The sequence below is a fragment of the Pseudochaenichthys georgianus genome, chromosome 3 (assembly GCF_902827115.2).
Source record: "Pseudochaenichthys georgianus chromosome 3, fPseGeo1.2, whole genome shotgun sequence".
In the NCBI taxonomy this organism is placed as follows: Eukaryota; Metazoa; Chordata; class Actinopteri; order Perciformes; family Channichthyidae; genus Pseudochaenichthys; species Pseudochaenichthys georgianus.
Window position 1 is genome coordinate 25,090,321 of NC_047505.1, and position 21,930 is coordinate 25,112,250.

At 45.7% G+C, this 21,930-nt stretch overlaps 1 protein-coding gene across 2 annotated transcripts in view; it reads right to left on the reverse strand.

The window, feature by feature from the left end:
- Window positions 1-2,877: 2,877 nt before the first annotated feature.
- Window positions 2,878-21,930, reverse strand: part of LOC117464767 (E3 SUMO-protein ligase PIAS1-like) — a 62,752-nt gene continuing 43,699 nt past the window's right edge. For both annotated transcript variants that reach the window (XM_034107427.1, XM_071206474.1), the window contains exons 6-13: window positions 21,493-21,598; window positions 18,278-18,351; window positions 17,827-17,987; window positions 16,920-17,056; window positions 16,314-16,533; window positions 14,813-14,952; window positions 14,547-14,587; window positions 2,878-6,103 (exon numbers count right to left, since the gene is read on the reverse strand). In XM_034107427.1, the coding sequence (XP_033963318.1) occupies window positions 5,744-6,103; window positions 14,547-14,587; window positions 14,813-14,952; window positions 16,314-16,533; window positions 16,920-17,056; window positions 17,827-17,987; window positions 18,278-18,351; window positions 21,493-21,598 (1,239 nt within the window). In that variant the 3' untranslated portion in view covers window positions 2,878-5,743. The remainder of the gene's footprint in view (window positions 6,104-14,546; window positions 14,588-14,812; window positions 14,953-16,313; window positions 16,534-16,919; window positions 17,057-17,826; window positions 17,988-18,277; window positions 18,352-21,492; window positions 21,599-21,930) is intronic.

The window sequence follows — 21,930 nt, forward strand, 5'->3', positions numbered from 1 at the left end:
AGAAAATAACAGTTATTTAATATAGCCTTAAAACCCATTAAAAAAACAACACTTCTGAAATTAGGACAACCAAAATATAGGACGATATCTAGGATAATATTACAATAATGATGGTATTGATATATTTCCCAGCCTTAAACCCTATCGTTTAAAAATAAGGGAACACAAACACACAGAGAAATACCAGAATGCATTTTATTACATCTAAACTTACATAAACAGGTAACATTCAATAAGTAAACAATTTCTTCCAATGCAGGTAATAAATATTTTTTTCACTTGGTATATTTGTACAAACTGACAAGGGTCCACTGTACACCGCCTTCTCCTTGCTCTCCTCGAAAAGCCTTTTTAGGATTTTTCTCGGATTAGAGCCGTGAAACAGAACCTGTGAATGTTTTAAGGCAGTGAGTGCAGGTGTCGACTTGAGTCTGACTTTGAGATTACTTCTGTTGTTTAAGACTCTTTATTGGCCACAGTCCTTTTTTTTTAATAATATGACAGCTTTCATTTTCTAAAAAATATATAAATTAATTTATTCTCTCGCTCTGAATCGACACAAAAAGCATACAAACGGACATCAAACACCCACGTTTGGATCTGAACTCTCAGGTTTCCACATAGACACAATATACACATTGTTGACTTTTCCCTTTTAATTTAGCAGAGGCATCTCTTCACTGTAGCCTGTGGAGATTAACTATAATAGTGGCCTTATTCCATTCACTTTTTCTGAGCAGACGTTGGTTTATTCCCAGTGCGCTCACACCAGCCAACACATAAGCTCCTGCAACCAATGCTCTATATATACGGCTCCAGGTGTAGAGGGGTTGATATGGCAGCCCTGTGCTCATCCATCCCTGCCTGCAATCTGACACTTTCTAACAAAATAACTCCCCGAGCTCCAAAAGGACAGCTTCTCCCAAACAGATGTGCACCACAGGATGGAGTTGTGGACACTTTACATTATGAAGCCTCCCTGTATCCCCATACAGATGTAGATCACTTCAACAGAAACACATTCAACACGGTGTGCTCTCTCTCTCTCTCTTCATGTGCGGCACTGTCTCCTGACAAGCGTAGGGAAAGAAGAAGTTTAAATAAATACAATTGTGATAGAGAAAACTGTGACCATCTTAACAAGCTTCCAAATACTGGTGATTTATATTCAAAGTAACAAGAAGGAAACTAAAGGATCAACATCAGTGTACTACACTGAACAAAAATATAAATGCAACACTTTTGTTTTTGCTCCCATTTTTCATGAGATGAACTCAAAGATCTAAAACAAAATAACCATTTCTCTCAAATATTGTTCACAAATCTGAAAAAATCTGTGATAGTGAGCACTTCTCCTTTGCCGAGATAATCCATCCCACCTCACAGGTGTGGCATATCAAGATGCTGATTAGACAGCATGATTATTGCACAGGTGTGCCTTAGGCTGGCCACAATAAAAGGCCACTCTAAAACGTGCAGTTTTATCACACAGCACAATGCCACAGATGTCGCAAGTTTTGAGGGAGCGTGCAATTGGCATGCTGACAGCAGGAATGTCCACCAGAGCTGTTGCCCGTGAATGTTCATTTCTCTACCATAAGCCGTCTCCAAAGGCGTTTCAGAGAATTTGGCAGTACATCCAACCGGCCTCACAACCGCAGACCATGTGTAACCACACCAGCCCAGGACCTCCACATCCAGCATGTTCACCTCCAAGATCGTCTGAGACCAGCCACTCGGACAGCTGCTGCAACAATCGGTTTGCATAACCAAAGAATTTCTGCACAAACTGTCAGAAACCGTCTCAGGGAAGCTCATCTGCATGCTCGTCGTCCTCATCGGGGTCTCGACCTGACTCCGGTTCGTCGTTGTAACCGACTTGAGTGGGCAAATGCTCACATTCGATGGCGTCTGGCACGTTGGAGAGGTGTTCTCTTCACGGATGAATCCCGGTTTTCACTGTTCAGGGCAGATGGCAGACAGCGTGTGTGGCGTCGTGTGGGTGAGTGGTTTTCTGATGTCAATGTTGTGAATCGAGTGGCCCATGGTGGTGGTGGGGTTATGGTATAGGCAGGCGTATGTTATGGACGACGAACACAGGTGCATTTTATTGATGGCATTGTGAATGCACAGAGATACCGTGACGAGATCCTGAGGCCCATTGTTGTGCCATTCATCCACGACCATCACCTCATGTTGCAGCATGGTAATGCACGGCCCCATGTTGCAAGGATCTGTACACAATTCCTGGAGGCTGAAAACATCCCAGTTCTTGCATGGCCAGCATACTCACCGGACATGTCACCCATTGAGCATGTTTGGGATGCTCTGGATCGGCATATATACGACAGCGTGTTCCAGTTCCTGCCAATATCCAGCAACTTCGCAGCCATTGAAGAGGAGTGGACCAACATTCCACAGGCCACAATCAACAACCTGATCAACTCTATGCGAAGGAGATGTGTTGCACTGCGTGAGGCAAATGGTGGTCACACCAGATACTGACTGGTTTTCGGACCCCCCCCAATAAAGCAAAACTGCACGTTTCAGAGTGGCCTTTTATGGTGGCCAGCCTAAGCAATAATCATGCTGTCTAATCAGCATCTTGATATGCCACACCTGTGAGGTGGGATGGATTATCTCGGCAAAGGAGAAGTGCTCACTATCACAGATTTTTCAGATTTGTGAACAATATTTGAGAGAAATGGTTATTTTGTGTATATAGAAAATGTTTTAGATCTTTGAGTTCATTTCATGAAAAATGGGAGCAAAAACAAAAGTGTTGCATTTATATTTTTGTTCAGTGTAAGTCAGGGTAACACTTTATAATAAAGGAAAACACATATTTAAATAAATGCAAAAATATTACGCAAGTACTGGTTTGATGCATGAATTTATGCAAAATGTGACGCAAATTCATGTTGTTGCCATGAAGCAGTCACTGTGAGTTTACGTTAGCAGATAACACTAAAAGGATCAATGTTTTTTCACACATTGACATGCTACCAAATGATCTGGAATCCATTTACATACAGTGGCATGGCTGATACAACATTTCCAAAATGTTTACTTTAGCATTAGCTAAGAAAACCCATCTGTGAACATTCATGTTCAAAGATGGGTTTGAAATGGTTTAATTAATGTGATTATCTAAACAAATTAAGACAACAGAAAAATGTTAATTCTCAAAATGTTGATAAATGCCATCAACGGCAAATGTCTGAAGAAAAAAGATGGCTTGATATTGCCATAAAATGGAATACTGCCTTATTTATGTAACTGAACTCCTGCTAACTTGGCTGTAAATAAATGTACGTCACTGAGCTAATCATTCATTGATAATCCATTTAGCATTACCTAATCACATTAACTCTCAGCGACTTGGTGAGCAACCAGAATTCATAACACATCCTGAATTAATTAAAACATTAAATCACCATGAGTCATGCACGTATTAATTAAGCATGTGCTTTGTGTCCTGATTATAAAGCGTCACACAGGAGCATTTACATGACGAATGACTCATTGGTTCCATTGTGAGAGATTGCGCTGCTGGCAAAGAATATTAATAAAATGCATATTAAATAAAATCATATCACAACAGCTCCCGAGTGAAAGTGACTGACGCTCACCAACGGAAATCAAACAATTTGTAAAAAATATAATATATAGAAATAAGAATAAATAAAATACTGAACAACACTGGAAATACACAAGAACTGGTTCTGGGTCAGTGTGAGAGCCGGGGGTTTAAATAAAGTTAAAGATGCAAAGAGAGAGCAAGGGAGGAAAGAGAGAGGGGGGGAGTCACTTTGGGTCAACATCTCAGTGAGAAGCTGAAGGACGGGACAGGGGATGGGGGGCCGCTGTCAGAAGGGATTATCCCCATGTGATAATTTGTTTCCGAAGTGAGCTGCCTGTCTCGGATGTCTGCAAGTGGAACATCGAGGAGAGGCTGATGAGAGGGGAACGTTACAGGATGCACAGGAGGAGGAGTGGGCTGACTGGGCGGGGCGCCAGGTGTACTGTCTGTGTGTCACTGGCTGCTAATGTCACCTTGATAACATCTGCTAAAAGCCGAAATGGAAGCGAACACCTAAAGTGTGTCCCCTCTTAATTACACAATACATTCATGAGCAAACTGTGTCCCCAGCTGAATGGAGGTACTCCACCTCACTTGGACACTTCCACATCGTACACAAAGTGCTCGTACGGTTTAGGTCATGTATTTTTAAACCAGCTGGCTTTGTGCCCAGTGTATAAGTTGGCATGTTGACATCTCCCTCTTTCACTGTGGCACTATTCCATGCTTTTCCAAGAGCAGTTTCCCAAAGATAACTCCCTGTATAACGCCTAGGCTGTTAAAGATATCACGAATCTCCACAAAAAGCTTCGACAGAGATGGGACAGAGGTTGTGGGCGAGCATTAAAGACATTCTTTTGAGTTTGGAAACCCAAAACATCCCCACCACGCTGTGAAGCATGCACACAAACAGGCACTAGTTTAAACTTGGTCACATGCCATGGACGCCGTCTCTCCAGAAGGAATGTGCTGCTACAACAGCTCGGCCTTCATTGTAATACCTTTTTTAACAGTCAAGCAAAAGAACGATGGAACTAAGATGACAAGAGATACATGTACAGAGATGTCTAAATTACCATCAGCTGAAACCGAAGAAGTGGACACTTGGACGGAGAACACTGTGGCACACAGATTCAACTGCACTCTGAATGTTATGATAATTTTCATCAGGTACTTTATCTTATTTTTGGCATTGTGCAAAAAGAAAAGAAAAAGAAAAGAAATTCTTCCAGCTCAAAACTCTAAATCTGCAAGTATAAATAGTTTAAAAGTCTCCATTTCTAAATGCTGTTTGCCGGCAGAGTCTTTGTGAGGATTTGGAAATCAAGGAGTGATTTCTACTACTACTCACTTCCTACAGCATTAACCTGAAGGTCAAAGGGAATGCATATATATATATATATATATATATACTATATATTTATAACGGTTTAAATATCATACATAACTTAAAATATAATAAAAGTATTAGCACATGAATGAAAAACTGTAACTTCAGTGTTCTTGTTATTGGACAGAGAAAGAATAAAGCATCATTTTAAAATGGAGCTCGATCAGTTAAGAATGAGAGAACTTAAGTTCATGTTGTAGAAATGCTAATAAAGCTAAATGTAAGCAGGACAAAAAGAGAAGCAAAAGACGACCACATGGCAACAGGCGTTATGTCAAAGCTTTGTGAGAAAAAAGGGAAACGCAACCTCAGTCCTCTAATTAAAAACAGCAATTGAAGCAGCTCACTTGACTGAACATTTTCCGATATAACATACAAAAGTAAAAGAGGAAAATATATTTGTTCTCTGTACACGGTGCTAACTCCTCGTTTTTGTAGAAAAGAGCATTTGTCCTTCGTGTGATTTGCTCAAGTAGAGTCTTTGCTGTTTGTGCCGCGTTGGTACCATAAACATGCTGGACAGGTTCCTGATCTGAAGTCAGTACACAAACAGAAGTCCACCTAGTGGACTAGTGAAGAGAACCCTCTGTTAATATTATATAATATATAATATTAGTGCTCTCGTTGAGGCACTCTCCTCATTAGGACTCCACAAAGTGTGATGACTTGGCGCCAGTCAACTTTCTGGATCAAAACTTCACCCTGTAGTCAAAAAACGTGTGTTACTGGATCTCAGCTGGACCCAAAGTGTAGTTCTGACTGCTCTCCAGTCAGTCCAACGATATAACGTCAGGTATCCCGCCGTAAATCGCTGCCACTGCCGCCTCAGCGCTACTCCGGGTGGCCACCACCACGGGGTGTGTGTGTGAGGAGTGTGAAGAGTGTGAAGACGAGTGTGTGGAGTGTGTGTCGCGGAGGCTGCTGGACGACACCAGACTGCTGCTGCTGCCCGAGTTGCTCGCCCCGTTGGTGGGCACGGTCAACGAGGGGGCTGAGGAGCCTCCTGATTGGTCGAGGAACAGCTGTGAGGAGGAGGAGGAGGTGCTGTAGGGCAGGAAGCGGTTGAGAAGCAGCTCGTGGTCGTCTGAGGCTGAAGCTGCGGCCGCGGCAGCCATCACCATGTTGTAATGCTGAACCAATGAGAAACAGAAGAGAGGAGCAAGGGTGAGTTCAGAGGCTGATGAGGTTACCATGGAGAGTGTTTGCAAAACAGAAGACCCTACTCGCTGGGGTTTGAGTCTGAGAGCAGGTCACAAAGCATTTTGCAATAAATGTTGCACCAGCGAGTTAAAATAAAAACAATATTAAAGAACTGTTGAGAGCATATTATCATGGTGTCCCAAGTGAGGGATAATATGCAGCGAGGCACATTAAGCAATAATAAAATACCCGGAAGAAAAATCATAGTTGTGAACACTAGTATATCATGTTAATATATAATGCACACGTTTTTTTTCTTAAACCTGCTTTGGTTCGTCACTGATTCAAAAGTAATTACCTTTGTTTTTAAAGGTGGGGTAGGTAATTCTGGAGAAACCAGCTCGAGGGCGCTAGAATTTGAAAATACACAACCGGAACAAATCTGCCACTTCCTTACACAGCCCCTCCTCCAACACACACGAACGCACACATGACCAATGAGGGCACGAGATAAGTTTGTGCACAGATGGAAGGCTGACAGGCAGGTAGGCCGTCCAGTTACTTTAGCCGGGCTGGCTAAAATGATTGGTCGTGTTTTTTAGAGTGCTACGGCTTCCACAGGTGACATTTTTTTATGGATTTTTTGTCAAAGCACTTAAGATATTCATTGCTATCGGGATGTTAAGAGCATTCCATGGAATATAACAAAAAGTGTATCTCGAGCCGGTTTCTCAAACTTACCTACCCCACCTTTAAGTTGTATGTTGAAATGTACTAAATTAAACTAAACTTAAAGGTGGGGTAGGTAAGATTGAGAAACCGGCTCGAGATACACTTTTTGTTATCTTCCATGGAATGCTCTTAACATCCCAATAGCAATGAATATCTTAAGATCTTAATCTTAAAAAATGTCATCTGAAGCCGTAGTACTGTAAAAAGCACGACCAATCATTTTAGCCGGCCCAGCTAAAATAACTGGATGGCCTACCTGCCTGTCAGCCTTCCATCTGTGCACAATCTTATCTCGTGCCCTCATTGGTCGTGTACGCGTTTGTGTGTGTTGGAGGAGGGGCTCTGTAAGGAAGTGGCAGATTTGTTCTGGCTGTGTATTTTCAAAGTATAGCGCACTCAAGCTGGTTTCTCCAAAATTACCTACCCTACCTTTAAGCAATACATCTGATTTCATGGCTAATGTTGAATTACGAGGAGATATTAATTCTGTATGTAGAATAACCAAACTACAAATTAAATCAGCTGGAAAAACGAAAATACCCTGCCGGCATGAGGAAGGTCTTTAACAAGTCAGTATTGTTACTTTGCTTTAATGGTTACGTTTTTTTGGCTAAAGCAGATTGTTAATGGTAATCTATGTTTAGCCCCTGTGTATTGTATTGATTTTATTTCGCATTAACTGACTTAATGTCATCTTTCTACCAATCAATGTTGAGATATGACTAAATTCACAAATGATAATTGAGGTCATCCATTTCCATATCTCAGGACTGTCAGCAGCTTTGTGAACGGGTATTAAGGGAACGCTTTGAACAAGGTTGCTTTTTTGTGCAATTTAGTATTGCAGGTAAGATGCTTTGTGAAAATGTTCCCTGTTTGAGGCGAGACCAAAGACCAGACATTAGGAAGTTCAGACAGCACGGCTATTCATTACTGAATGTGTCCCATGAAGAATCAAAGCATCAAAGATGAGAATATACTATGCGTTTATTTACTAATCTTTGGTGGTTACGAGGGGTGCAGGTAGCTTGGGTTTTGTTTAGTTGTGTTTCAAGATATTAAAGAGTAGCGTCTTTCCAGAGGCAATTTATCTTTTGTTGACAGAAATGCTTCTTACAGTCTCCGGGAGAATCATGATCCAATAAAAACTGTTCACAGTGAGGGGAAATCGCCAGGGCAACGGGGGTTGCTGATTCTGGAAAGGTAATTGCTGTTACATCTTTAAAATGTAATTTTTTCTCAAACTCTCTGAAATTCTATTAAAGCTTACTGTATCTGAAATCTCAAAAGCAAAAGGATCTAAACATCTAGATACAGTTTCCCATTAAAAGAAAATTGCTTTTTTGTTGGTAATGTGGGATAACCAACCCTTTATAAAGAACATTGTAGATAATCGAACGATATTTACGGCTGTAACTACGGTTCTATGAGTCCCGGATGACCGCCAGAGGCGGTGCTTTAAGCACTGGATATGTCCATAGCGCGCATGCGCAGCTCGAGTACCAATAACAACAAAGTCACCTGTGACCCACGTGACACCGGCTATATCAGCCGGTGTCGTCAGAGGATCTGTTCCCAGAATCTTCTCGCGAGCACACAAGAATTCTGAGTGACAGGGAACTCTGGCGGTCACCCGGGACTCATAGATCTGTAGTTACAGCCGTAACTATAGTTCTATTTCGTCCCTACTGACCGCCAGAGGCGGTGCTTTAAGCACTGGAACACCTATACCAACAATGTCATGAAGAATCCAAGCCCTTGCTCACCACTGGAAGCAGCGGAGCTCGGCAAAAGGACCACGCCCAAAGGACCACGCCCAAAGAATGGGGAGTGGCGACATTGACCTGATGACAACTGGAGAATGTGCCAGAAGACGCCCACGACGCCGCGGCGCAGATGGTCTCCAGGGGCACCACCCTCAGGGCAGCCCAAGATGTTGAGATGCTCCTTGTAGAGTGGCATCTCAGCCGGATGGCAGGGGGCGGCCACTGGCCCCGTAAGCCTGTGAGATGGTATCGACAACCCAGTGGGGCAGCCACTGGTTAGAGGGCACAACCTCCTTTAGTGCCGCCAGGGCAAAATCAAGAGTTGCTCCTCCTGCCGTATACAGGCAGTAGCCTTGATATATGCCCTTTGGGCACCCCCCGGGCACAGCAACTTCGACGTGCCATACTCCTGAATGTCAAAGCGTGCCAGCTGGGCAGGCTGATTGAAGTGGGTTTGTGGAAGGACCCCGGGCGGGAATGCCACATTTGCCCAAAGGGCAACGCCTGAGAGTCTCACCTCGGGCATGTATTGTTTATGGAGAGGACATGCAACTCCCCGACTCGCTTCCCTGAGGCTATGGCAAGCAGAAATGCTGCCTTTGTGGGCAGCCACCTAAGCCCCACCTGGGCCAGGGGCTCGAAGGGAGGAGATGATAGGGCATCCGGCAGCAGGGGCAGGTCCCAAGCCGGAGCCCTCGGGTGCAAGGGGGACGCTGCCGTAAAGCCCCTCTCATAAAGAGGGACACCGACCTGTGGCACCCCGCCGTGGCGCCGTCGACCTGAACATGTCGGGCAGAAATCGCAGCCACATAAATTCAGAGTGGAGTGAGAACGTCCACTATCTAGAAGGGACTGTTGTCTAAGCAACAATGTACATGCTGTCCCCAAGGAGCACGCACATTCTTGCCCCCCAGTTGGGGTAGAAAGTGCGTGAGTGCAAGCAGCACGGCCCGAAGCTCTAGCACGTTGACCTGGTGCGCACTCTGCTGGGCAGATCGCTGACCCTGAACGGTCCTGCCCTGCCGCACTGCACCCCACCCTGAGAGACATGCACCTATGGTGATGGTGTCCTGGCGGGATGGGATGGCGCCCATGGGCACGCCTACCAGGAGATAGGCCCTGCCCCTCCAGCTTGACAGAGAGTGGACCAATGCTGCGACACCCTGACTTTCCTGTGCCTGTGCCACTTGGCGTCCAAGTGAAGGCTGTTCAGCCACATCTGCATGGGGCGTAACGACAGCGGGAATAGTGGGCCCAGCGGCCGAGGCAGCTGCCAGTCTGCCCAAGGGCCGGAGGAACTGAATATAAGGCACCCTCTTGCCCGGCCCACGTGGAAGTAGGCATCCCTCGGTTGAGAACCACTCCACCTTTGCGTATGCAGTAGTCAGCATATAGAATGGCAGCACCTTCAGGAATCTGTTGATTCCTCTGAGGTCCAAGATCGGGCGAAATCCACCGACTTTCTTGCTCACGAGAAAGTATGCCGAGTAGAACCCCCTGGCTAAGCAGAGGGTCTTACTGGCTTGATTGCGTCCTTGGACAGAAGGACGGACAACTCTTGGCCCAGAGCTAGGGCCCCTGCCGGATCACTGACGACTGTCAATTAGACCCAGCCGAAGGCTAGGGGCCGGAGCTGCGGTCCGTACCCCTGGGTTAAGGTGAAAACCACCCAAGGGACGGAAGTACAGACCGCCCAGAAACTGAGCTGCTGCTGGGAAAGCAGCCGCCGACCACCCCCGGGATTTCAGGGCCCAGACCCCCGGACCCTGGAGCCTCTTGGGGGGCTCCGGTAAGGCTCTGGGGCACGAGGCCGCCTGGAAGGCGGGCGACCTGGGGCACGAAAGTCATTGGGAGGCGGTTGAGTGGGCCGCTAAGACCTCTGCAGACCACCCCTGTAATCCGGTGGCTGAGTGCGGCTGCTAGAGCGGCCCCTGGGCCTGCTGGGAGTGGGCACAGGTCTGCGAGGACCCGAGTGCTGCTGCCTGGTCTGCCTAGCTTGGGCGGCACGCTCCAGTGCCTCCAGGGCAGCTGACCTAAACAGCTCCCCTGACTGGTACGCTACGGAGGACTCTCCGTCAACCGAAGGAGGTGCGTCAGCCGAAGGAGGGGGGCCAACCGAAGGAGGGGGGGGGGGGCTGAAGGGGGGGGGGGGGGGGGCTGAAGGGCCAAGAGGCGACTTCATCATGCCCCTATCGGCAGCTAGCCGATCCACTTTAGAGGACAGCCTGTTTCTAGTCCTTCTATTGGGGGGAGCACACATAGCCATCGCTCCCTCAAGTCGCCGGGAACGGCCGAATTGATCTGGAGGAGGATGTGACAAGGAGAGGTGTCTGTTGGCTGCTGCCAGACGTTCCACCTCAGTGATTCTAGCCACTCTGAGCACCCGAGTCATGCAGCTACAGCTCATGCAGGCGTTTACCGTGAGAACCTCCCTCAGATGCTCGAATTTCGTCCCCACTGACCGCCAGAGGCGGGTGAGGCAGGAGGGGCAGCGGTCGTGGCCGTCCTCGGGCTCAAGAGTTCACTCCTGGCGTCTACCAGGAGTGGGGGCGAGAACTGCCTTCACCTGGCTGGATTAATAAACACGGCAGTTCAGCGTCTACCAGGAGCGGGGGCGAGAACACTGCCGGCTGAGTTAGAGACGAATGCCAGATGCAGTGTAACCGGGAGCGCGTGCGGGAACACAGCCTTCACCAGCTACCTGCTTAACGGAAAAACAGGGCAGTTCCGCGTCTACCAGGAGCGGGGGCGAGAACACTACCTTCACTGGTTGAGTTAGAGACGAATGCCAGATGCAGCGTAACCGGGAGCGGGTGCGGGAACACAGCCTTCACCAGCTACCTGCTTAACGGAGAAACAAGGCAGTTCCGCGTCTACCAGGAGCGGGGGCGAGAACACTGCCTTCACTGGTTGAGTTAAAAACGAATGCCAGATGCAGCGTAACCGGGAGCGGGTGCGGGAACACAGCCTTCACCAGCTACCTGCTTAACGGAGAAACAAGGCAGTTGAGCATCTACCAGGAGCGGGGGTGAAAACACTGCCTTCACTGGTTGAGTTAGAGACGAATGCCAGATGCAGCGTAACCGGGAGCGGGTGCGGGAACACAGCCTTCACCGGCTACCTGCTTAACGGAAAAACGAGGCCATTTGGCGTCTAACAGGAGTGGGGGCGAGAACTGCCTTCACTGGTTGAGTTAGAGACGAACGCCAGATGCAGCGTAACCGGGAGCGGGTGCGGGAACACAGCCTTCACCAGCTACCTGCTGAACGGGAAGAGTAGAGCGGTGCTACTACTCGCCGAACAGAAAAAGGGATGTAGCTACATCCGCATTACCGGTAGAGGGAGCGGGAGCGAGAGCACTGCCTTCACCTAGCTGGGTAAAATAAAGAAGCTTAACAGTATATGCAAGACGTTAGCCGAGCGGCTGCTGCTAACGATCAAGCGAGATCAAGTCAAATAACACACATGTTTAAGACCAGATAACTAGCTTCTAAAGAAGAGAACAGCACAGAGCCGTAGTTACAGCAGTAACCATGGCCAGGGCTCACACGGCATATAACCGTAGTTACAGTAGTAACTATGGCCAGTACTTACACGGCTTAGAACCGTAGTTACAGTCGTAACTATGGCCAGAACTTACACAGCATAGAGCCGTAGTTACAGTAGTAACTATTGCCAGTACTTGTACGGCTTGGAACCGTAGTTACAGTAGTAACTATGGCCAGTACTTACATGGCTTAGCACCGTAGTTACAGTAGTAACTATGGCCAGTACTTACACAGCATAGAGCCATAGTTACGGTATTGACTATGGCCAGTACTTGCACGGCTTGGAACCATAGTTACAGTAGTAACTATGGCCAGTACTTACGGCTTAAACCCGTAGTTACAGTATTAACTATGGCCAGTACTTACACAGCCTAGAGCCGTAGTTACGGTATTAACTATGGCCAGTACTTACACGGCTTGGAACCGTAGTTACAGTAGTAATTATGGCCAGTACTTACGGCTTAGAACCTTAGTTACAGTAGTAACTGTGTCCGGTGCCTAAAAGTGTCAGCCAACGGCTGCCCACTAGACAATATAATATTGGGAGGATGAAATCCTCCTTAATGGCCATACATGCAGAGCACACAGCACACAGTGAAGATTGTTCTCTGCATATCGTCCTAGTGCTAGGAGTCTAGTGCTAGGAGCAGTAAATACAACGATATAGCGCTACTGCAACCATACCATGCGTTTACCGGGAGCGGGAGCGAGAGCACTGCCCTCACCGGCTGAGTTAAATAATGAAGCTTAACAGTACATGCAAGGTGTTAGCCAAGCGGCTTCTGCTAACAATCAAGCAACCAAGTCAGAACACAATGTTAAGACCAGATAATTAGCTTCTAAGAAAGAGAACAGCCCGCATAGAACCGTAGGCCATGGTTACAGTAGTAACCGCACATGCAGAGCACACAGCACCCGCAGTGAAGATGTTCTCTGCATATCATCCTAGTGCTAGGAGTCTAGTACTAGGAGCAGTAATACAATGATCTAGCGCTACTGCAATCAAACCCTATGCTACCAGGAGCGGGAGCACTGCCCTGAGTTAATAGTTAAGCTCAACAGCAAGGTGTTAGCCAAGCGGCTGCTGCTAACAATCAAGCGACCAAGTCAGAACACAAATGTTAAGACCAGATAATAGCTTCTAAGAAATAGAAAGTACTTACCTTACTCTCTGCATCTAAACGAAAAACAGGTTTAAAGTATGACACTATGGGCTTTCCATACTAAATTGAATGAGGGACGCAGCCAAAGCTGGGACTCAAATGCTAATGATAGCTCGGGCACAACGCCACAAGCAGAACTTTCAAAAGAGCATAAGGGCAACTTTATGGGAGAGGAAGCGGGAACACTGTCGTCACCAGAAAGTCTAAGCCACAAAAAATAAGACGGCAATCAGGACAACTTGGCTGGGAGAGGGTGCGGGGACACAGCCATCACCAGCAACAAGCTGACACAAACCTGTCTGTCGAGGCTCTGCACAGCCGGCGCAGCTCCTGGAGGACGCGTTAACGACCCGTAGCTCCGACTGTCAGTCGCGAAGCTGCACGCGGCCAGCTGCTTGCAGAGAAATCCCTCAGATCAAACGTTCAAACCTGAACGCTGTAGGCTACAAAAATGTAGCCACGGTACCCTCGCGCAGCGAGAAGATGAAAGGAACAGATCCTCTGACGACACCGGCTGATATAGCCAGTGTCACGTGGGTCACAGGTGACTTTGTTGTTATTGGTACTCGAGCTCCGCATGCGCGCGATGAACATATCCAGTGATTAAAGCACCGCCTCTTGCGGTCAGTAGGGACGAAATAGAACTCAAACGGAGAAGATTGACAGATGAGGATGTCAGAAATCAAGCAACAACTGTATTTATGTTCGAGCGCCTCGGAGAATTCAGCCCCCCAGTAACCGGTGGGTAACGACCGTCATTTGTCAAACGTCTCACTCTCATGTCTCCTTTAAATAGCCCGTAGAGACAGAAGCAGACAGTGACACAGTTAGAGCGTGTAGCAGCAGACTGTCTCACATCTTATGGCCACAATACCCTAAAAGTCTCTATTCTTTATTTAATTCTGAAGCGTTTAACTCTGCATGAAAGATCTTTGCTCACTGCAAAGAGGAGGTTTTTCATCAGATAACACTTTGACGATTCTGATTTGTTTTTCATGTAAGCACAGTCAGTGTGAAACACACCGGCTTCTGCTTCACTGAAAAGGGGTAAACATTATATTACATGTTACATGCTTTTATCCAAAGCGACTTACATACTCAATACTGTGGGAAATCCCCCAAGCTGACTGCAGTGGGGTTTGAACCTGAGACCCCCTGATCCGAACACCAACGCACAACCCACTGCGCCACACGCCTCCCCAAACTCAGTGATGTTTTACATACCTGATGATTGTCACCTTGAAGAAACGAGAAGAAGCTCAACTCTGGAAATCAAGCACAGGCAGAATAATGGTGAACATCAACAACAACCGATATCAAAGGTGCAAATGCATAATGTTTATTTAAAGTTACTAAAAGCTGGAGTTATATTATATAGCTAAATGTGTCTAATGGTATTCTCAACAATATGCATTTAATAAAACCAAGCATTACTGTAGATCGGTTATTTAATAAAAAAATGCAGTACATTTGACCCCTTAAACGTTTACCTGACAGGTCGTTGGGGGTGTGGTAGTACGGTCTGTAGTCCTGAATGAGGGGGGGGACAGGAGGGATGTAGCTGGTGTCCACGGCAGGCATGCTGGGAGTGCAGCTGACAGGAGAGGCCTGGTGGTGCAGGTTCAACACCCTGCAGGCAGATACAGAGGAAGAGGTTTAGAGAAGAAGCAAATGAATCTATAATAAGGCTTTGCTTTCATTTTATATGTATTTGATAGGACAGAGGGTGTCTCGTCTTCTCCTTTGAACCTGGAAGCACAATCCTCTGAACAGTCACATGATTCATAAAAGTCAAATGAAGCAGCAGAAGTTTCCAGATGTTCATTATGTATTTTAATTCGTAAAGATAAAGCAGCTGTTTCAAAAGGTGTTTCGTAACTAATTCCTCAGAGTTGTTTCAACTATGGCTACATAGACTGCGAGCTGACTCAAAGCTTGTTTTTGCACATATGTGACTCAGATCTGTTTATTACTGAACAGCACAAATGATATGTAATCTGATCTTTTCAATTCTGATTTGTCACTTAATATGTTATACTTGTTTCTGATAAATCATATTTAATGCATTATTTTCATATAAAGGACATTTTTGAAACTGTAATACCCACAGAGTCTCATGAGAGGCGTGAATCAGAACAAGAGCGAACTCAAACGCTTCCTTTTTGCAGTTCGTAAGAAAATGAAAAAAGAGCGCTGACCCCATATTAAAAGTGAACTAATGTAAGCTGCAGATTACAAGTCAAATATTGAGCTTCCACTGGCTGTGAATCGTTTGGAGATGTAGTTCACGTTTCCAGATTTGTATATACATAAGCTTCCACCTTCTACATATATTGAAACTGTGCATCTCATAACATGGTCAAAATGAATAGTAACAGGGGCGCCCAAAAAAGCTCTTCGCCCTACCTCTGTTTGTCAGCTGGAAGAGGTTTCCAATCCTTCTGATCCTGAGAGGTTTGTGAAGCATTTCATGCTGTCTTGACATTTATATACATATTGAATTATGATTGGCTGAATTTTAATCCTATGATCCCGATTCTTATGTGCCATAAAACGATTGTGTGTTTTTTTGAAAGTCAACCATTTCTAGATGTAAAATCAAACTTCACTTTCTGAAAAACTCCTCAGTCAGCACTCTCTGCTTTCCTCTGTGGGCGCTGTTCATTTGTTAAAAGCAACTTGTGTGTTCAAGGGCAAAACTCATGAATTTGTAAAGATCTAAATTCATAAATACCCACCTGAGCAGCTAAAATATGCCTCATTTACCCATTTAACTAAATGTACATGTTTTTTTTTTAGCCTTTATTTATACGGGTGAAAATCTCATTGAGACACAGGGTCTCATTCTCAAGAGAGACCTGTTCAGTGGTAACACAAAGTTACAGACAGACTGGACACTAAACACAGAGGCAACAATAAAAAAAAACATCGTAAAAAGTCATTGAAAATTCTCATTCACATGGTGTGTGTGTGTGTGTGTGTGTGTCTGACCCTTTGTTGTGTGGCGGAGAGGGCGGGGACATGGAGGGACACGGTCTTTTGGGCGGAGGAGGCAGTGGCAGCGGTGGCGAAGGCGGTGAATCCTGGCTCTCGTCTTCTGAGGAGCTGTCCAGTGTCAAGTCGATCACCTCCACCTTCTGTCTATTGCTGCTGTCACCGTGGCTGTTGGACGAGCCCCGATGGTCCGAGCCTGCAGACGTCCGACATGAACCTGGAGAGCAGCCGCCACATTGTTATAGTCACTGTGCTCATGTTTATCATTTCCTGAGGTTGCAGAGTGAAAAACAAACCACCGCTGAATACTGTAACTGTGCTAAAATGCAGACATACAATTTTCCCCTGCTCTCAAATGAAAAACATTGTTTGTTACTATGGAGAGAGGCAGTTTATTCAGTGGCATCATGATTGATGCCCCGCCAAATTAAAACTGACAATGCATACACAAAGAGGGGATGGAAATGCACTTTCCAGTTGCCATGTGTGTGTAATCCTAACTTAATTACTTTCAGGCTTTTCTCCCTGCCTTCATGTAGAAGCAGCCTTTCTGGTTTTTATCCCTGCCCTGTCCCCCTCTTCATCTCTCACGATATGCCTCACCATCCAGCCCGTTGCTATAGGAAGCAGAGGAGACCTCCTGCACTTCCCTCTTAGACCTCATGGGGGCCCAGCTGCCATCCTCCTTGAACTGGATCTCATCACAGTCCATGCAGCTGTTGAGGATCTCCACGAAAAGCCTGAAAACAAACATACACGTCATACAAAAACTATTTGAAAAAAGTATACACAAACAGAAATTGGTTTAATTCAAACAAAGGCTGAGCAAAGAATGTTCACTTCTACAGAAAAGGAATCTACGCTAAAACATTAGCACTGTTCTTTTAGTGAGATAATAAACACCTTTCTTTTTTATACCACATACTATCCCTCTTCCTTCAGGATTTAAAGATAGCCGAGTGAGTGTTTGTAACATAAACATATGTATCGAGGATGGAAAAAAATGCTGCAAGAGTGGTTTGAAAATAATTGCGAAGACATGTTTTCAGTGACCCAGTTTCTCCAGTGAATTCAAGCCGACCATAGCAAATCCACAAGAAGGCATCACACAAACTTAGAGTCATCCTAAAGCAAATACCAAGTCCATTCCATAATGTTCAATCCTTCAAATGGCTTCAAAAGATGAGATTTAGATAAGTTGTGTTTCTGTGAAGCTCTAGGTTTTGAGATAAATTAATCAACATAAATCACAATGTATCAGTGTAGAAATTGGCTAATGAGTAATGTAGTAACAAAAGTGTTAAGATCAGGTTAATAGCTAATAGAGGTTTCCAGCTAATGCAACACAAATGAATGAGTGTATAAAACCCAAACATGCAGCTGAAATGCGGCAGAAAAAAAGGTTGTAGTCGGATATGGGGCCCTGTTGTGTTTTAAGGTTAATGGTTCTGAACATCTATTTTCTGACGGGTGGTTGCAGGATGGGGGGATGCCGGGTTGAGAAACGTACCCGTCGATGATGAGGTGTTCGTAGGGAGCCTTCTTGTCGCAGACAGGACACACCCAGGTGGGCTTCTTCTCGTTCATCTGGATGTACAGTGTGGCGTCAAAGCACTGCAGGTGGGAGCATGTCAGCGCCCGGCATGGGATCATCAGCCGCATCTTCCCCAGCTGCAAAGTGTGCGCGCGCACACACACGTTTAGTCAGAGCATGAAGAGGACACACACAGCAGGGATGGAGAGCATGCATAAATGTCACAAATATGCCAAACCCACATGGAGAAGGTGCATGATGGGGGAAGAGAAGACATTTGAAAGGTGGATGAGGTACACAACACATATTTGAGGACATATAGGCAGGTTGAGACACATGCAAAGGAAAATAATGGACAGACGTGTCTTGGCATGACTAAATCTCTAAACACTGCTGTGAAGTCATGAGGAGCAGGGAGCATGTTTACCGGGCAGAGCAGCGACACTCGGAGGCTGGTCGTGGCTATTTCACTGTCTGGGTCTGCTGTGAGCTTCTCTTTGACTGTAGGAAGAACGAACACACACACACACACACACACACACACACACACACACACACACACACACACACACACACACACACACACACACACACACACACACACACACACACACACACACACACACACACACACACACACACACACACACACACACACACACACACACACACACACACACACACACACACACACACACACACACACACACACACACACACACACACACACACACACACACACACACACACACACACACACACACACACACACACACACACACACACACACACACACACACACACACACACACACACACACACACACACACACACACACACACACACACACACACACACACACACACACACACACACACACACGAGCAAGGACCAGACAACAGGTTTGTACTTCTTGAATAAGTGATTTAAACCGAGGTAATGAATAATGTTGAGAGAAAGAGCTCATCATGCTGTGTGGTGCTGACGTCGGCTCCTCTGCACCTGAAGCTTCTTATATCGCTCACACACAGAATGATATTCATACAGTATAGATGTGGTTTTTATAATGTTGGGTTTTTGAGTTTCAAACTTTGCTGCACACAAGATAAACAGAAGGATTCATTTATTTCAATGTAAGGGAAGACTTTTATGGGCTCAGAAGAGTCTCATAATACACACATGCACACAAAAGGATTCACACTTGTATTTCATTATCCGCAAAAGGATTTAAACTTGTATTTCCGGATCCACACTTGTGTTTTTCAATGCACACACAAATGTGTTCCGTTTCATATACATGTAAATAAAATCCAAATACAGAAAAAAGTTTTACATATGTATTTTTTATCCTCACATATTTGTTTTCCGTTTAAAACCACTGAACCTGCAAACACAAACAGCTTTCTGTGCACGGATCGCTGTGCATTCGTGTGTGGGTTTTTTGAGACTCCCCTGACGGTCAGCCGATTCGTACTTGTAATTTTTTCTATCTATAGCCAATCAGATGTCTCCTCAATTCTAAGCCAATCACATGAGCGCACCCCCACGAGGGTAGATTTCTTGCGTTCATGACGTAGCGCTTCATGTACACATTTTGCGCAGTCCGCAGCTGACAGGTCCATGGAGCCTGCCTGCAGGCGCTAATCTCAAGACACCTCCACTCTCAGTACAGCGCCACTTTCCGAACAGGAAATGCACGCAAATACAAGCCTTTATATTATTAAGGTACAGCGCCACTTTCCGAACCATTGATGAATGCTTGTGTACACAAAAACGGCAGGCAAAACCGTTTTAAATGTGTGTTTCCTGTGTGGCGAATACAGCTGCTTTATTTATGTCTGTATGAAGTTGTTGTGAGTGTGGAGGGAGCAGCTACAGGTTAGCTTAGCCTAATCGATCAGTGCACTACGAAGCCAGTGCTAGACAGTGAACTGTCAACGGGGGGGAGAGCCCCGCCGGTCATTATCGGCTGATATTCACTCTTAATAGTTTGATCGGTGCTCTCTATAAAGGCCGATCAGGGGAGCTGGATCTGATCGATATGGACATAAACGCGAGTGAAGTATAACCGGACGCGAGAGAGAGATCAGATCAGTTGCTGAGTCTGACGGAGACACGCTGCTCTGCATAATCACCTGAAGCTCCGCCCTCTGTTTAGCGAGCTGACCGGACTGCGCAAAATGCGTATATGGAGTGTCATGAACGCAATAAATCATACCCTGGTGGGGGCGCGCTCATGTGATTGGCTTAGAATGAAGGAGACATCTGATTGGCTATAGATAAAAAAAAATTACAAGTACGAATCGGCTGACCGTCAGGGGAGTCTCAAAAAACCCACACACGAATGCACAGCGATCCATAAATACAACTTTGAAGCTTCGGCATAATTACAAGCGGAGAACGGAGTAACTTGACGTCACAGCAGGCACAACAACAGCCGGTGTTTCTCGAGAGTGTTTTCCCCGGGAAACAAACACAATACACACAAATGCAAAATTACACAAACACACACACGTATACACACACACACACACACACACACACACACACACACACTCGCGAGCTTCCCCCAGACCAGTAAACCAAACGAAAATATCTTCCCTCCGTAGTATTTTGATCATTTGCTCTGCTAATCAATCAGATCGATGGTTTCCAGAGATTTTTCTCAAAAATGATGACTTTGAGGGAAAAGGAGTTTCGAGACAAGCAGCTATTACAAAACATGTCGAAGCTTCCAGGTTTTAAACCTGTAGGCCGGGATCAGGAGGAAGGACAGATGAGTTCTGTACCGAGCGGCAGCGGTGCCGGCCGCGGGGCCTCGGAGCCAAGTAGGCCGTCTGGTTCTGATAGCAATGGAGTAGCGGGAGAGGAAAAACAGACAGGAGGGACATTATCCGTTGGAGGAGATGGAGAGGACGACGAGGACTTGCTACGTGGAGGGGAGCCAACGGCAACCGGACAAATACATGAGGGAGGCCCGATACGTCACTCATATGGAGGAGAGGACCAGGCGCGCGTAGAGCAGAGTGGAGAAGTGCGATCACAGAGCCTGCTGAGGCTATACATGACTTTGATTTGTTGTTTAAATAGGGGGCCTACAAAAGCCCCAGGGCCTGATGGCAGGTTAAGGCGGGCCTGTTTGTAGGTGCAGCGGTTTTAAACGGAAAACAAATATGTGAGGATCAAAAATACATATGTAAAACTTTTTTCTGTATTTGGATTTTATTTACATGTATATGAAACGGAACACATTTGTGTGTGCATTGAAAAACACAAGTGTGGATCCTTTTGCGGATCATGAAATACAAGTTTGAATCCTTCTTTGTGCATGTGTGTATTATGAGACTGTTCTGAGCCCATAGACTTTCTACAACGAAAGGCAAGTTACATTTAAACCAAATCTTTCTACTATTCCAATCTGTGGCGTTAATGGAATAGGCAAGTTATAAAACTTTTTTTTTTTTTTACCAATTATTATTTGATTACAAAGAGAACAAACAAACAAACAAACACACCAAGGAGTTTGAATGATGAATCCAATCTCAAATGTGTATTTGTTATGTCTGGCCAGTGCCTGATCAGCTTATATATAAGGTAATTGATCAGTGCATCTCTCTAAAAAAAGAAAAAGACCATCCTTACTGAGAGCTCTGGAGTGGTCGGGGTTCCTGATGCCTTTGGCTCGTAGTCTCTGTAGCAACACTGTGGACGACTGCTGCTTCACCAAGTAAACTGCCATGGAGTAACTCTGAGGACACACATTAATGCAGGAAACAATGTCAGCATGGGCAGAATACAACTTGAAATCCCACCCAGAGACGCTTTTTTGTTTTTAATATGTTTTGGTCAAAGCTCTAGGCCAGCACAGAGAATGACTTCTAATGGTGTTACTGGAGGTGATTCAGCAGGCGGGATGTTTTTGCAACGTTAAGTCGATCCTCCTGCTCTGAGACAAATGTATGTTCAGCCATGAGTAGGGGAGCACCGAGGAGAGGAAGACATTGGAGGTCAGCATGTACTTTCATTTTGAGATGGTTCGTCTACTGCCATCTGTAGAACAACCTCAAGCTAAATATAAGT